This window comes from Rana temporaria, chromosome 5 (assembly GCF_905171775.1).
Source record: "Rana temporaria chromosome 5, aRanTem1.1, whole genome shotgun sequence".
NCBI classification, from domain to species: domain Eukaryota; kingdom Metazoa; phylum Chordata; class Amphibia; order Anura; family Ranidae; genus Rana; species Rana temporaria.
In genome coordinates, this window is record NC_053493.1 from 41,268,777 (window position 1) to 41,285,613 (window position 16,837).

The 16,837-nt window shown below is 42.9% G+C and overlaps 1 protein-coding gene across 2 annotated transcripts in view; it reads right to left on the reverse strand.

Annotated features, from left to right (window-relative positions):
• The window catches only part of CFAP69 (cilia and flagella associated protein 69), a 67,666-nt gene that overhangs the window by 23,115 nt on the left and 27,714 nt on the right, over positions 1–16,837 (reverse strand). For both annotated transcript variants that reach the window (XM_040352445.1, XM_040352444.1), the window contains exons 9-14: positions 12,158–12,281; positions 10,102–10,150; positions 9,678–9,799; positions 7,007–7,223; positions 3,177–3,341; positions 702–820 (exon numbers count right to left, since the gene is read on the reverse strand). In XM_040352445.1, coding sequence (XP_040208379.1) covers positions 702–820; positions 3,177–3,341; positions 7,007–7,223; positions 9,678–9,799; positions 10,102–10,150; positions 12,158–12,281 — 796 coding nt within the window. The remainder of the gene's footprint in view (positions 1–701; positions 821–3,176; positions 3,342–7,006; positions 7,224–9,677; positions 9,800–10,101; positions 10,151–12,157; positions 12,282–16,837) is intronic.

The following is a 16,837-nucleotide window of genomic DNA, read 5'->3' on the forward strand; positions in this document are numbered from 1 at the left end:
AGTGTAATTTCAGCTCCCTGCCCTGTTTTCTGAAAGCTCAGACAAGCTTTATAAATTCTGGACTTTGAGTGGATGAAGAGAAGAAAAGACTGCAGATAAACACAACTTACAACCTGGCCCAAATAAACTATTTATTTTTGCCAAGAAATGTGGCTGCTGTCCATGCAGTAAAAACAGCTCTGTGCTCCAGCAGTGATACAGGGACTTCCTGTCCTGTTCCCGAAGCAAAATTGAGTCAGGTTGAGCGCCGCTCAACCATTCACAGGATGAATGAATACAAGGCTTCCTCTGATTGGTTGAGATAGAGAGGCGGGAGAATGACATCTTGCAAGATAGGAGAAATTATAAAACGGCTTACTCATTCTTACATGACATGAGAAATGAGAACACAGCTAAACTTAATAAAAACTATCAGTCTTGCAGGACATAAGAACGCAACTTACCCATACAAACAGTCAGTCCTGCAAGAACATGGGATATAATAACACTACTTACCCATAATAATGGTCAGACCTGCAGGGCATGAGAAGGATAACACAGCAGATTCATACAGTCAGTCTTACAAGAGATGATAAATGATTGCATAGTCATTATTAAAGGACATGAGAAATAAGAACGCAGATAACCCATACAAACAGTCAGCCTTACTGGGCACGAGAAATAATAATGCGACTTACGATGTCCACAGATCAAATACAAACCTTTCTGTGAGTATCATTCTCACAAAGTGCGGAGAGAATGAAGAGGATGTCAGACTGGATTTCCAGCAAAATGGAGTTGTCCTTTCCACTAGAATCGGCCAAACTTTTCTTCAGTAACCCTGACAAAAACAGAAAATGTCATTCTTACATATAGTCCTTTACCCCTTATGTACCTTTACCTTACTGTGACCTCCCTCTGCTGGCTGGCATACGTCAGAGGGGAGTCTCAGCCCCTCCCACTGTTCTCCTTAGATCGGGGAAGGAAAGCGGAGAGAGGTCACATGACTGCACAGCGGCGCTGTGCAAGAAGATACTTAGGATTATAATATTAAAAAAACTGACATACTGTACTTAATATCCTCATAAAACATCATTTAGAAGGATCTTTGGATGAATAAACTACAAGTCCCATCTGCCACTGCAGCAGGTGGATTTGTAGTTCTCAATGGAACACAAGTGCAGTGATAGTCCATTAACACTTATTTCAACTCTCTAACCGAAAGCCCATATCTCAGTACAGACATAGAGCTGGAGGAAGATTGAAGTGATTTATCAATGTGACTTAACCACTTCAGCCCACGGAAGAAATTACCGCCTTCCTGGCCAGAGCACTTTTTGCGATTCGGCACTGCGTCGCTTTAACTGACAATTGCGCAGTCGTGCAACGTTGCACCCAAACAAAATCCTTTTTTTTCCCACAAATAGAGATTTATTTTGGTGGTATTTGATCATCTCTACGGTTTTTATTTTTTGCGTTATGAACAAAAGAAGAGCAACATTTCTTGCTATAATAAATATCCCCCGATTATATATATATATATTATATATATATATATACCACTGTGCTTTTGCTGAAATAGTATGAGAACCATTATGGAACTCTGGGTCTCCTACCAGGTTTCCCCCGAAAATAAGTCCGGGTAATTATATTAATTTTGACAACAAAAGACCTTATTTTCGGGGTAGGGCTTGATATGTGCCGTCTTTTCTCCCCATCTCCCTCCCTGCCTGTCAGGAATCCCCGGTGGCCAGTGGAACTGAATAAAAGTGGTTGTAAAATCCTAAAATGCACTGTATTACAGTATTATATAGTATAAACTATGCATTTTTCGGTAATCTATTTGTGATAAATACCTTGTTATAGCTTCCGTGACCTGCCGGCTCTCTCTTCCTGCGCTGACCTTAAATTTCTAGTGCTGTTCAGGGCACGCGCCGAACATTGCAGAGGTAGGGGGGCATGAGATCCCCTGCTGACAGATGGCAGAAGAGGAGAGCAGCTGGGGATCAGCTGAGCTTCGCTTGGTGTTTCCATGGCCTGCCGAAGCTTCCTTCCCCACTCCGAGTACTGCAGAGGGTGGGGGGAGAGCAGCGGGGGATCAGTTGAGCACCGAGTGGCGCTTTGCGGAAGGTATTTATCACACATAGATTACAGCAACATACACAGTTTACTTTATATTATATAGTAATACAGTGCATTTTCGGATTTAACAACCACTTTAAACTAGGACTTATTTTTAGGGTAGGGCTTATATTTCATCCCTCCCCGAAAATCACATTAGGGCTTATTTTCAGGGAAACACAGTACTAATGACCGGGAACCAGGGCTGGGATAGCCTCTGATTGCAATCACAGCCATCAGTCACAGTACAGCCCACCCCTGGGTTGTTTTCTCCTCTTGAGTGAAGAAAAAGATACATTGTATGTTTTTCTCCTTGCTAAGGGCCAGTTCACACCATGAATCACACAGGAACACTGGATCGCACTAAAAGGTAATGCATGCACTACTTTACAAAACATACAGCTATCAGATTGCACGGTACTATTGTACCATGTGATCCAGGGGAGGGAAAAGCACTGCGTTTGCAGCCTGCGTCTGCTGTGTCATGAACTTGGCATTGACATCCACTGCAGATTGCAACTGCAGTGCTATTTGAAAGCAGTGCAGGAAACGTGCACAGAATGTGGGTTTCCCGAGTTTCGGTGTGAACTGGTCCTAAAGAAAGAAAAAAATTGGGATCAAAGGTCAAGGTCAGAGTCAAGGGTCAGGGCCAGTACATTTTAGGTAGGATAAAAAAAAAAATTCATTTAGTATCAGTGTGTTTTATGTAGAATAAAAAAGCAAAATATGCACTATTGTTTCTGGGCAAATAGCAAATAACATGCACATATGTGGTATCAATGTGATCATCATGAGCAGAAGAATTTATCTTGAGTGTTTTTTTGGTGGTCAGTTATTAAGAAAGAAATTCACAGCTACATTTAAAAAACATTTTTTTTTTTTTTTTTACTATTTTGTGTCAGTTTTCCTTTGAATAAAAAAAAAAAAAAAAAAGAAGGATGTCAGGAGATTTCTATAGCCATTTACCACAAAGGAAAGCCTGAAAAAAACAAGATGCAATTCATCTGGATACACCAAGTAGTTGCAGTACAGTACAGATTTATATTGCATTAAGAAAGGTTTTGAATTGGATTTACCCAAGAGCTGATTAATTGCTCCCTGATCACAGAGGTCCTGATTTACACCTTCATCCCCTATGGACACCATAGCCCTCAGTAGTCTCAAGCTGTAACGCATCTGTGCGTGCTTGTTCCCCCGGCCACCTGTGCCATGGAAACAATTACCCTGGCCAGAGAATCCATCTGAAAAAGAAGTGTAAATCCATATTACATGTACTGAAGCAAGGTTTTTTTTAGGACCTAAAGAGAATTCCAAGTAAGCGTATAGTCCTCCACGTAGTCCACATATATTCAATGCACCGTCTACAAAAGTCAACATTCACTAAGATGCAAGATTTACCATGCACTGCCCTTTACAAACCCTGTAGTGACCTTATCACCATAGGGTCATTTGTAAACTAAGAACACCCTAAAAAAAAAAAAAAAAACATGTATATATTTTTTTATATATTTTTTGGCACCTATTAAACAGATTTAACAAAAAAAAATTCAACTGAATATTTAACAGGCCAAAAGGTTAGAGAATAATAGAAGTGTTATGCCGCATACACACCATCACTTTATGTGATGAAAAAAAACGACATTTTCTGTGAAGTAAAAAATGACCTTTTTGAAACTTCAATTTTCAAAGACGAAGTTGCCTACACACCATCGTTTTTCTCACAATGTTCTAGCAAAGCGAGGTTACGTTCACCACGTTTTTCCATTGAAGCTCGCTTCATAACTAGCTTCTGGGCATGCGCAGGTGTAAAAACGTCGTTTTGAAAGACGTTTTTTGCTACACACGGTCAATTTCTGTGAAGTAAAAAACGACGTTTTGAAAAACGACACATAAAATTGAAGCATGCTTCAATTTTTTTGGGTCGTTTTTTACAAGACATAAAACTACGTTTTCCCCCACACACGGTCAATTAAAGAGACGTTTTTAAAAACGTCGTTTTTTTTCATCACATAAAGTGATGGTGTGTACGGGGCATTATGCCGAGTACACACGATCGTTTTTCGGCATGAAAAAAAACGACGTTTTAAAAAAATGTCATTTAAAATGATCGTGTGTGGGCTTCACATCATTTTTTGGCTTCTGAAAAACGAAAAAAACATTTTTTCGAGCATGCTGCATTTTTTAACGAAGTTTTAAACAATGTCGTTTTTCAGGTTGTAAAAAATGATCGTGTGTGGGCTAAAATGACGCTAAAAACCCGCGCATGCTCAGAAGCAAGTTATGAGAGGGGAGCGCTCGTTCTGGTAAAACTACTGTTCATAATGGAGTAAGCACATTCATCATGCTGTAACAGACAGAAAAGCGCGAATCGTCTTTTACCAACACGGAATCAGCTAAAGCAGCCCCAAGGGTGGCGTCATCCGCATGGAACTTCCCCTTTATAGTGCCGTCGTACGTGTTGTACGTCACAGCGCTTTGCTAGAGCATTTTTTTAAAACGATGGTGTGTGGGCAACGTCGTTTTAATGAGGAAGTTGGAAAAAACGTTGTTTTCTACATGCTGAAAAACGATCGTGTGTATGCGGCATTAGAGTTTACGCATCTCTTAGGTCTAGAGTTATATATTTTTAATAGCTAAATTTGGTTAGGTTTTGTTGTTTGTCATGGTGTAAATCTACAGGGAAATTTATTTTTTTATGTTATTCATTTGCTCCTGACAGTCTAAATTTTTAAGTGGCTTCTGCAGTATTATTTATTGATTTTAAGTATTTACAGTACTGTGCAAAAGAAATTCTGTAAAAAGTAAGATTGCTTTCAAAAATATATATTTTATTCATTTATTTTTATCTATTTACAAAATGCAAAGTGAGTAAACGGAAGAAAAATCAAAATAAAATCAATATTTGGTGTGACTACCCTTTGGCGGCAAACCAACATCAATTCTTAAGGCCCGTATAAACGATACGAACATCGGAAGTAAAATTTTGTCCGACTAGTGGTCTGCCGATTTTCAGACCGTTAGTACGGTGCTTTCGACAACCGATTCCGATTTTCCATTAACAAAAACAGCTGTGTAAGAGGATTAAAACTGGGTAAGGAACAGCCAAACTCTGCTACTAACGTGAGGTTGTGGAAGACAGTTTCATGTCACAGGTCATACACCATTTCAAGACTGGTGTAGCAAGAGACTGAGGCAGGCTACATACACAGAAGATCTGTGGTCAGTTCTCTAAGATGTCTGGAATGACCTACCTGCCGAGTTCCTTAAAAAAAACGGTGTGCAAGTGTACCTAGAAGAATTTATGCTGTTTTGAAGGCAAAGGGAGGTCACACCAAATATTGATTTAATTTGGATTTTGCTTCTGTTTATTTTTTATCAATTAACAAAATGAAAGTAAATGAACTATTAGTACTTCTATTACTGAAAGCATTCTTAATTTACATTTTTTCACACTGCCCAAATCTTTTGCACAGTAGATTATATAGAGCACTGACAATACATACTGTACATTCACATCAGTCACTGCCTTAAAGGAGATAACAATCTAAAGTCTCCATCTCACATGCATACACACACCAGAGACAATTTAGACAGAAGCAATTTAACCTTTCAGTATGTTATAAGGGAACCAGAGTACACGGGAAACCACTCATGCACAGGGAGAACATGCATACTCCATGAAGATCGTGTCCTGGCTGGGAATCAAAACAGACGTTTTAAAGTGGTTATAAACCCATTTTGCAAAAAAAAAGTTCTAACACCTGCAAGACAAAGGCATAATGAGCTAGCATGCATAGAATTCTAGCGCATTATGCAATACTCACCTGGGATCGAAGCCCCCGCTGCAGTGCCCGACACAGCACTGGCCGGCGACATGTCGTCCCGGAGTTACTTCCGGGTATTGCGGCTCCGGAAAAGGAACGGCAAAAACGTCACTCCTGCGCATGCGTGCGGAAATCGCCGGTAATGGCACAGTCACTGAAATCAACGTCACATGCCATTGCTTCAGTGCATATGTGCCTATTACTTTACAGGAGATATCTCCTAAACTGATCAGGTTTAGGAGATATCCTAGGTAGCTACATGTAAGCCTTATTATAGGCTTACCTGTAGCATAAAGTTTGTTGTAAGGGTTTACAACCACTTTAACCACTAAGCCAACATGTTGCTAATATGTTATTCTTCCCTTCCCTGACACTACACCCCCCTCTGGGAGTGAGGAGAAGAAGAAGCTCTGACAGGGCTTCCCCAGTTCCAGGCAGAGTTTAAAAGTATAAGGTTTGAAAAAAACAAACCTACATACCTACTTATATGGATGCAACATTGATCCGATGCTACATCTGTCCTCTGCCACCTGTAAGACCGAGAACCAAGTGATCAAAAACCACTGATTGCTCAGTTCTTGGTCTTCAGTAAGCAGGGAGAGGCAGTGACTGTCAGTCACCGGATCTCAGCTCTGCCCCTCCAGTGCTCACTGGAGCACCTGGCTATGGAGGAGAATGGTAGCGGCTGGCTCAGTCTCCCATCGGCACGCTGAGAGGCTGAGCCAGCTACAGGTCAGGCAGCATCTGGGTGGATCCTGACATTAAAGTCTGTATCTCTCCAGAGTCTGGACCAGCTGAGTGCTGCCAGTGGACTTTAGCCTGCTGTTGGCTGAATATGGGTTACAGGAATACAGAACGAAGTGCACTCCTGTTACCTACAGGAGAGGTACAACCAAAAGAGCTTTGGCCCTACTTCTTTAATAAGAGCTGAGGACTCTTTGCCCACATGGACAAAGCCAAGCCTCATTTTAAAATAATTTATTTCACAGCTTTTTACCCTTTTTTTAAATATCAAAACATGAATGTACCTATTTAAATGACTGCACAGTTACAGGAGAGGGGCAGTCATGTGCTGGCATTACCTTGGCTGGAGCACCACTCTAGGAAGAGGAGTATGCGTGTATTCCCTTGGCAGGTTACGTAGTCCTCCACCAGCAGAGGGGCCACTGTTGATAAGGTTGCAATGGCATGAAGCTGTAAGTCTTCAAAACGGGCAGCAGGCCAATCATGGATTCCAGGCTTTTCACTTGCTTTGACATAGTTAAAAAGGGCTAAAACCGCCTTTCCATCAGAGAGCAACTAAATGAGTGACATAGACAGACAGTCATTATGTGGCAGCATCATTGTCATAACTAATTTACTGTACCATCTGCAGGATACAAGCTAAGAACTTAGAGTCACTTTGGCTGAGGCTGGATTCACACCTCCGAAGGATGCGGCTTGCAGCAGGGGGTCCGGTGCGTCCCTGTTGTCTATTTCAGGGATGAATAAGGGCCTAATCTTTGCCTGAATTTGGACCTATAAACTGAGCCAAAGACGCACAACACACAAGCTGCTCCACAGCCGCAACGGAGATATGTGAACCAACTCCAAATCTCCTGTCATGCAATCTGGATGCAGGGAAACCCGAATTCAATTTGCATAGGTGTGAACCCAGCCTAAGAGTCGGGTTGCTGCGGAAATTACTCACATCGTCATTATAATAACTACTAATTATTACTCACATCGTTATTATATTAACTACTAATTAATTATCTACCCACTATACCGTCCGAGTCACGGCACCAATGTAGCAATATAGTATAGTGGGTAGATAATTAATTAGTAGTTATTATAATGATGATGTTAGTAATTTCTGCAGAAACCCGATTCATCCAGAGAGATGCACTTTATTGACGTCCAACACAGAACAAAGTCCATAAGATACTTGCAGAGTCCCATTTTTCCTAGACCTGTGCCTTCATATTCATGGAGAATGACTAGACTGACTGCCAGTTTGAATAGTCCCCCCTGAAATACTAGTGAACTAGGAGGGAGTTTCTGCTAGGTCAACCAAAAATACTCTTTGATCTTATTGTTACCCCCTCAAGTCTAATTCCTCAAATATGTAAACAATGTACCCTATTGAAATGTTCAATTAGGTTAACAGGCCATACCTCACACACCTAGGTAGACTTGCATAAGATCAACATATCAAAGGGTCATCAGCTGTCCCTTTGATATGCTAAAATGGAGTTGGCTTCGGACAACTCAACCATTGAATTCTGGCCTGGTCAATATTGTACTGTATGTGTACATATATATAATAATATAATATCCCACATAAATCGGCCAACATATTACAACACAGAGTTTTAACTAAGTGTGAACACCCTTACTAGGGCAATCATTATTTCTACACACATCTCTAGGAACATTTCACCCAGCATGAAAGAAAAACAAAAACAAAAAAAACAGCTAGAGGTATTTGCATACAATTAAGCTTTAAATTATGATAAACAGCTAAAATACATATAAGGAAGCAGATTACCTGCTAAAGAATTAGTATTACTGTCCATCCAGTCCATGAGATTTAAACGCCACACAGTGCAGCCAGGCCCTGTCTGGCAGGGTACAATATCAAATTTTTCTCTACTGCAGTTAGAAAGGAACTAAACCCATTGGTCTGACTGTATCCCAAAACAGTTACTTTCAAGGCATGCCATGAATGATAGTTGTCATAGCTGCTTTTCTCTCAACTAAACTGTCAAGCCATTAAATAACTGGCATCATAACGTGTACAGCACCAGAGCAACTGTAGATCAAACAGAAGTTAAGATGGCAGCTTATTTTGCTGTAAAGTATAGGGGAGGGAGGGGGTTTGTTCTGCTTTAAGGAACATTCACAGGTTTTGTCCCTTATTCTGTCACTCTGCACTCTCCCTCCTATCAGCATGTTTCTTGTTAGCTAATGCACACTGCATCAAAACTGACCAGCCACTTGTGCTGCATCTTCCTCTCCCAATCTGAGCTCTGCTGTACAAGGGACTGGAAAAGGCTGATACCAAGTCAAATTTAGGTACTCTACTGCTTACATTTAAAAATACATTTATTAATGCAGGGGTGTCCAACCTTTGAAGAGCGAGGGCCACTTAGGCAACTTGGTAACCAATCAAGGGCCACAATGAGCGGATGACAGGTGACGGCTACTCTATAGGCCCTCCGATCCGCCCTGATGGAGGGTGGAAGGAGAAAAATTCCCTGCTGTTTTTCGGATTGGAGGTCGCTCTATAGAGGTGAATTGAGGGTCCCATTTGGTCAGGCTGATCGTGTGAAAAGGGCCTAAGGCTGCTTTCACATTGATGCGCTGTGGTTTACCCACACCGCGGGTGCAGCGTAGTGCACCTGTGTCTATCGTGTGGGTTAGCTGAACTTTGCCATAGACTCCACCTGTGGCAAAAGCTGACGCTGTAGAGGAAACATCGGTTTATGGGGCTCTGCTCCGCAGCCGCTTTCTTCCTCTACCACCAGCTTTATTCACAACACTGATGCTTTGGTATGCGGGTCGCAACCTGCGATCTGGGCTTGCCAACCCACCATTCCAGAGCAGGAGGTTGCGGGCCACATCAGAGGGCTCCGCAGGCCACATGTGGCCCCCGGGCCACTGGTTGGCCACCCCTATATTAATGCATTCATGAATACAGAGCTGCATTCATTTGTGCCCTGAAGTTTAGTTTTACAGGCTTCCCGTAAAAGTATATTCACTAAATCTTACCTGAACTGTTGAAAGATCCTTGGCTAACACCACCATCATGTTTAACAACAGCTTCTTCATCTCAAAGTCTTCATGCTTGTGCAAAAGCTTTAAACTCTTAACCAATGGGTTGTGGCTTTTAACTAGTTAGAAGGGAAGAGGTTAAACATTTTTTTACTCATATCACTGTTAGATACAGCATCAATTTTGCCAATGATTTTATATACCCGTATTTATCGGTGTATAACACGCACCCTAACTTTCAGAGGTAAGTTTCAGGAAAATACTTTCCACAGCCCCCTGCGTATAACACGCATGCACTTTTTAGCCTCTATTTTCAGGGTAAAAAAGTGAGTGTTATACGCCAATAAATACAGTATATGTATATATCCACACAGTACATGTATGTATATATCCCATATATTAATAACAAATGTGTACTCACCTTCAGGGAAAGTCGCAAACAAGATCAGTTGCTTGGCAAATCCACTTTCCTGAGTATAAAATGCAAAGCATGAATGACATGAAACATTTTCTACCCACACACACTGTTATCCTTTTTCATTGCTTGAACTGCTTTCTAGCTAAAAACCCTTTATTTTCATGGGATAAGGGTATAAAGGGTTTAGGTACCAAAATTGGGAATATATAGATTAGCATGATAGTCTTCCCTTGGTAAATAATAAAAAAAAAAGAAATAAAAAAATAATAATGAAAGGGTTAAAAATGTTGGTGTATGATGTCATTACATTACCCAACCGTCCATTAAACATTAAAAATATGATAATCTTTCAAAGATCTAGAACAGTGTTCTCCAAACTGCGGCCCTTTTCTTGCCCTTGGGGCATTATTCCCCCCACTGTCAGTTATAGTGGGGCATAGTTCCTGCTATTGACACTGACAACAGGGCACAATTTTTCCCATTGACACCAATAACGAGCCGCTATTCCTCCTACCAACACCAGTGATGGGGCACTATTCCTCCCCATAACACCAAAGAGGGGACATTGTTTACTTCCAGTGACACCAGGACATTTTCTACTCTCGCTAGCCACTATTCCCACCAATGACGCAACATTGGGGCACTAGTTCTCCCACTGACACCAAGGATGGGGCACTATTCCCCCCACTGACACCAATAACGAGACACTATTCCTCCCACTACCACCAATAATAGGGCAATAGTCCTCCCAATTACACAACATTAGGGAACTATTCCTCCCACTGACACCAACAATGGGGCACTATTCCCCCCACCTACACCAATAATGAGGCACTATTCCTTTAACTAACACCAATGATGGGGCACTATTCCTCCCACCAGTGCTGGACTGGGACAAAAATTCGGCCCTGGACTTCATCCAAACCAGCCCACTTTAATTCAATAAAATGCCCCCCCCCCCCCCCCCCCGAAAAATCACGCCCACCAAAAGGCCCCTACATCCATTATTGTATATCATGAGAGGGTGAGAGGGGAATGAGAGAGAGAGAGAGAGAGAGAGAGAGGGTTGAGGGAGAGGGGGTGAGAGGGGGTGAGTGTAAGAAAAAGAGAGTGAGTGTAAATGAGAGGGGGTGAGTGTAGGACCCCTTTTTACACTGAGGCGTTTTTTAGGCGCTTTTGGGCGCCTGTAAAGCGACTGAAAAACGCTTCCGCTGCAGTCCCAGAGTGAAAGCCTGAGTGCTTTCACACTGGGGCACTGCCAGGGCGTTAAAAAAAGTCCTCCAAGCAGCATCTCTGTTTTAAAAAACGGCCCACTGAGCCATCGGCCCACCGGGAAACTCCCTGTAGTCCCTATGGCCAGTCCATCCCTGCCTCCCACTAACACCAATCACCGGGCACTATTCCTCCCAATGAAACAACATTGGGGCACTATTCCTCCCACTGACACCAATGATGTGGCATTATTTCTCCCACTAACACCAATGATGGGGCACTATTCCTCCCCAAAGAGAGGACATTGTTTACTTCCAGTGACACCAGGATATCATCTAATCTCGCTGGCCACAGTCCAGCCCCCCTAAAGTCTGAAGGACAGTAAACTGGCCCTTTGTTTAGAAAGTTTGGAGATCCAGAAGATTGAGCCTCACCAGCACAACATAAGTTTTATTCCGTATACTAAATGGGTCTGTGCGACTTGTCCTGCAACTTGGGACTGCAAAGTCGCATGACAAGTCGTTCCCCATGATTTCCAGTGATAACCATTAATATTTGTGCCGACTTCAAAAGTAGTCCCTGTACTACTTCGGTCCAACTTTCATGTGAGTTGAGGACCATAGGCCTCAAGTTTACACAGGCATTCCCTGAAAATCGCGTCAAAATCGTGCCAATAAGTCATAGCAGTGTGAAAGGGGCCAAAATGTAGGTACTCTGTGTACAGATCATGTTTCACATCGGTTCACATATTAGGTTACTATGGAGGCCATACAGTAGACAAGCAAAGAAAGACAAGACAGGACAGGTGAGGGGGAAGCGCCATGTTTGAATACCCTGTACTACTTACAACCAGTGGAGAGCAATTGTTCTCTGCGATCAATGTAGCGATCACCAAAAGATCATTTCGCAGCTGCCGGTCATAATGTCTATAGCCATTGGTGAGTAGACGTACAAAGGAGTCCTTGAGTGCGCTGGAAACAGACACAATAGGCCTCATTTATGAATAGCAAGAATTGCACTTTTTGTCCATAACAGCCAATCAGATCCTTCCTTTTATCTACCTATACTGCACTAAGAGGAAGGGAGAATCAGACTGGTTATGATGAGCAACAACAGAAGTTTTTCTCTCATATACTACGATGGATAAGCTTGGTTTGATCAGGCAGTGCGCAAACATTTTACATTTTGTGTTAATAACTTTTGAATCCCTACTCAGTTATTACTGTTTGCTGTTTTTGTCAGTGTTGGTCTCCTGGCTTCAATGCCCTCCAAAAGGCATTTATCTGAATGGAGTTTTTTCCTTCCACGACTTAAATACCTTTCCAGTAGTCAAACGAATGGTGCCCATACACTGGATGAAAAATCTGTCATTTGGACAGTTCGTTCTATGTTTGTACCGTTAAAGTGGTTGCAAACCCTTACAGACCACTTATACCTACAGGTAAGCCTAGATTAAGGCTTACCTGTAGGTGCAACAAATATCTCCTAAACCAGGGCTCATCAAAATCTGGGCGCCCGGTCGCAATTGCTACAAGAAATTATGACCTGGCGCCCGGGGAAGCTTAGGCCTGCAGAAGGCCGCAAAGCCACGGCTTCAATTACCGGCCAGTGTGGCGGGGGTGCATGGAGACGGAGCATCCGGTGTCTCCGTGCGCCCCCACCTCCCCAGCCGCGTGATTGCGGCGGGCCTACGCCCGCCGATAATTGAGGCCACGGCTTTGCGGCCTTCTGCAGGCCAAGCTTCCTTCTGTGATCTGGCGCCATCTTGTGGTGGCCGTTTTACAAGTAAAACAGCAGTTCTAATGTGTTTTCACTGCCATCTCCTTCCCTCTAATTAGAACCCCCAAAAATTATATATATTTTTTATTCTAACACCCTAGAGAATAAAATGGCGATCATTGCAATACTTTCTGTCGCACCATATTTGTGCAGCGGTAAAGTTAGCCCAATTTTTTATATTGTGAAAGAAAATGTTACACCGAGTAAATTGATACCCAACACGCTTCAAAATTGCGTCCGCTCGTGGAATGGCGACAAACTTTTACCCTTTAAAATCTTAATAGGCGACGTTTAAAAAATTCTACAGGTTGCATGTTTTGAGTTACAGAGGAGGTCTAGGGCTAGAATTATTGCTCTCCCTCTACCAATCGCGGCGATACCTCACATGTGTGATTTGAATACCGGTTAAAAAAAGCAGGTGCTACTCACGTATGCGTTCGCTTCTGCGCGCGAGCTTGGTGGGACCGGGTGCGTTTTCTGGCTCCTAACTTTTTTAGCTGGCTCCTAGATTCCAAGCAAATTTGTCAAACCCTGTCCTAAACCTACATGGTTTAGAAAATATTTGCAAAAATTACAGCACCGATGTCTACGGCGTGCCGTTTTGTGAATGGGGTCATGCCAGGAGAGACGTCATGTGGCTCCGGCCAGTCCCAGAGCCGGAGTTTGTGATCCCCAGAAGAAGAGGGGTGAAGATGGACGCTCGCTACTAGCGAGGAAGACGGGGACATAGCAGGCTTCTCCTGCAAGTAAGTGTCACATAATGGACTGCTATGCAATGTATAGTAGCCCATTATGCTTTACCTTTGCAGGGAAACAAAGAGGAGGTAACACACATCAGGGTTTACTTCCTCTTTAATGGCCACTAATCAATAATCAGTTGTGAGATTTTTAAACCAAAAAAAAAAAATGCAAAAAAAAATAAAAAAAAAATAATCGAAGGAAATGTTTGTAAAACTTCTACCAAACGATAAATATAAAGAATAATGTGTTTCTCGTTAGTACTGCGCATGTGTGAAAAAAGCTTTAACCCGGAAGATAAACGTTTGTGTCAACAAAGCGGTCATGTCTAAAATAAAGAGCATAGCAATAGTACATACAAGAAACACACAATCATTAAAGGGGTGGTTCCCCTAAAAATAAACTTTTGACATTGCATTTGCTACATTAATTACAATTAGAATCGGCTGGTTTTATTGAAAAAATACCTCCGTACGTAGCGTTTGCTATATTCGTTCCCACCGCCACTTCCGGGTACGATGCTGGCGGTGGGCGTTCCTAATTGATGGACAGGCATCCGACCGACGCATCCATCGCGTCACGAGATGCCGAAAGAAGCCGAACGTCGGTGCGCATGCGCCGTATAGAGCCGCACCGACGTTCGGCTTCTTTCGGCATCTCGTGACGCGATGGATGCGTCGGTCGGATGCCTGTCCATCAATTAGGAACGCCCACCGCCAGCATCGTACCCGGAAGTGGCGGTGGGAACGAATATAGCAAACGCTACGTACGGAGGTATTTTTTCAATAAAACCAGCCGATTCTAATTGTAGTTAATGTAGCAAATGCAATGTCAAAAGTTTATTTTTAGGGGAACCACCGCTTTAAGATTTGTATATACTTCTTGTTTGCTTCGATGCCAAGATGTTCATTTTTTCGAAAACACGTTTGAATTACTTTTTCAACCGGTGTATGGCTGGCATAAAATGTACATGTACGTGCTTGTATGACTGTGCAAGTGACATTAGATTGCAAGCTTCAAGGATAAGGACTGATCTGTAAAACATTGTGGGATCAATTTACTAAATCTAAAGAGTACAACATCTAGTGCAGCTGTGCATGGAAACCAATCATCTTCAAAGCTAAATTTAACAATCTGAAGTTGGAAGTCGATTGGCTACCATGAAGAGCTGAACCAGATTTTACACTCTTCAGTTTTAGTAAATCAAACCCTATGGGCCGGATTCAGAAAGGACTTACGACAACGTATCTCCAGATACGCCGTCGTAAGTCCAAATGTGCGCCGTTGTATCTATACGCGTATTCTGGAAATCAGATACGCCTGAATTTTGCCAAGATACGACCGACATAAGTCTCCTACGCCGTCGTATCTTGGGTGCATATTTACGCTGGCCGCAAGGGGCGCTTCCGTAGATTTACGCGTCGAATATGCAAATGACCTAGATACGCCGATTCACGAACCTTACTCGCGCCCATCGCATTAAGCTACGCCATTTACGTAAGGCGTACGTCCGGCGTAAAGTTACCCCTGCTATATGAGGCGCAAGTAATGCAAAGGTATGGATGTCGCAACAAGCGTCGGATTTTACGTTGTTTACGCAAGTCATACGTGAATGAGGCTGGGTGTAGGTTACGTTCACGTCGTTGCCATTGAGCCGTCGTATCCTACGGCGTAAATTCGACATGATTCTGAGCATGCACCCTTCGTTCGGCGCTTCATTTACATGGGGTCACGATTCATTTCAATACAACACGCCCACTACCAGCCTACTTTGAATTAGGCGGGCTTACGCCGGCCCATTTACGCTACGCCGCCGTAACTTAGGGAGCAAGTGCTTTGTGAATACTGTACTTGCCTCTCTATGTTACGTCGGCGTAGCGCATATGAGATGCGCTACGCCCGCACAGAGATACGCCGATCTCTGTGAATCTGGCCCTATGTGTGCATGTCAGGTTGTTGCAGTGCAGGATTCTAGGCAATCTAGCACTACAGGGTATGTAGTACTTTCCATATATTAAATGACTGTTCAATCTAATACAACTGGTAAATAGTCAGAGGATCCTTGACCTCTGAAACTTCTAAAGCCCAAAGTACACACGATCGGACCTTTGTCCGACCAAACTCACATCGGAATTCTGACGGAATTCCATCGGAGTAAAAGAGAACATGCTCTCTATCTAAACTTCGATGGAATTCAATCGGAATATCTGATGGAAAAACTCAGATGGGCATACACACGGTCGGAATTTCCGATGGAAAAAGTCAGTAGGACTTTTTCCATCGAAAATTCCGATCGTGTGTACGAGGCATTAGTGTTTGTAAACACAAAAATCTAATTTATTATATCTGTCTCTCTGTATTTCATCGGTGCATTTTATATAAAAAAAAATTTGATACAATTATTCTTCTGGCTTACCTGGCTGATCCTGCCAGTTCCTCACTTTCAGGTTGAAAACTGACCTTGCTAGCCGATCCGCGTCTTCTGTCATACCATTCCGAGATATTGACAGTGGGTTCCAGAGCCAGCCTAGCTGTGAATGGTTGATGCAAATCTGCAGGGGGAAGTGACCTTATGCCGCTGTGTATGTGTTCACGTTTTTACCTCCTTGGAAACGCTGATGCTCGGTGGCATTCGTCACTTTTATAAATTACGTACATGCCTCCCAATTTGGAAACACCCACCCGCAGGGCTGTGATCTGCCAGGCAAGGAATAGCGATCACGTGACCTGCACATTTAAAGGGGTTGTAAAGGTTCAGGGTTTAAAAAAAAAAAAAAACACATGTCATATGTGCAGTTGGTTATGCACAGAGTGGCCCCAATCCTCCTCTTCTGGGGTCCATCAGAGGTGCTCCTGGCTCCTCCTCTTCTCAAGTGCCCCATTGGAGAAACGCTCTCCTTCGGGACACCCATGCAGGTGCGCTCCTGTGACCTGCTGCTGTGTCTGCTGACAGACAGAAGGACTTGTCTCTGCCCCGGTGCCTGCGTCATTGGATTTGATTGACAGCAGC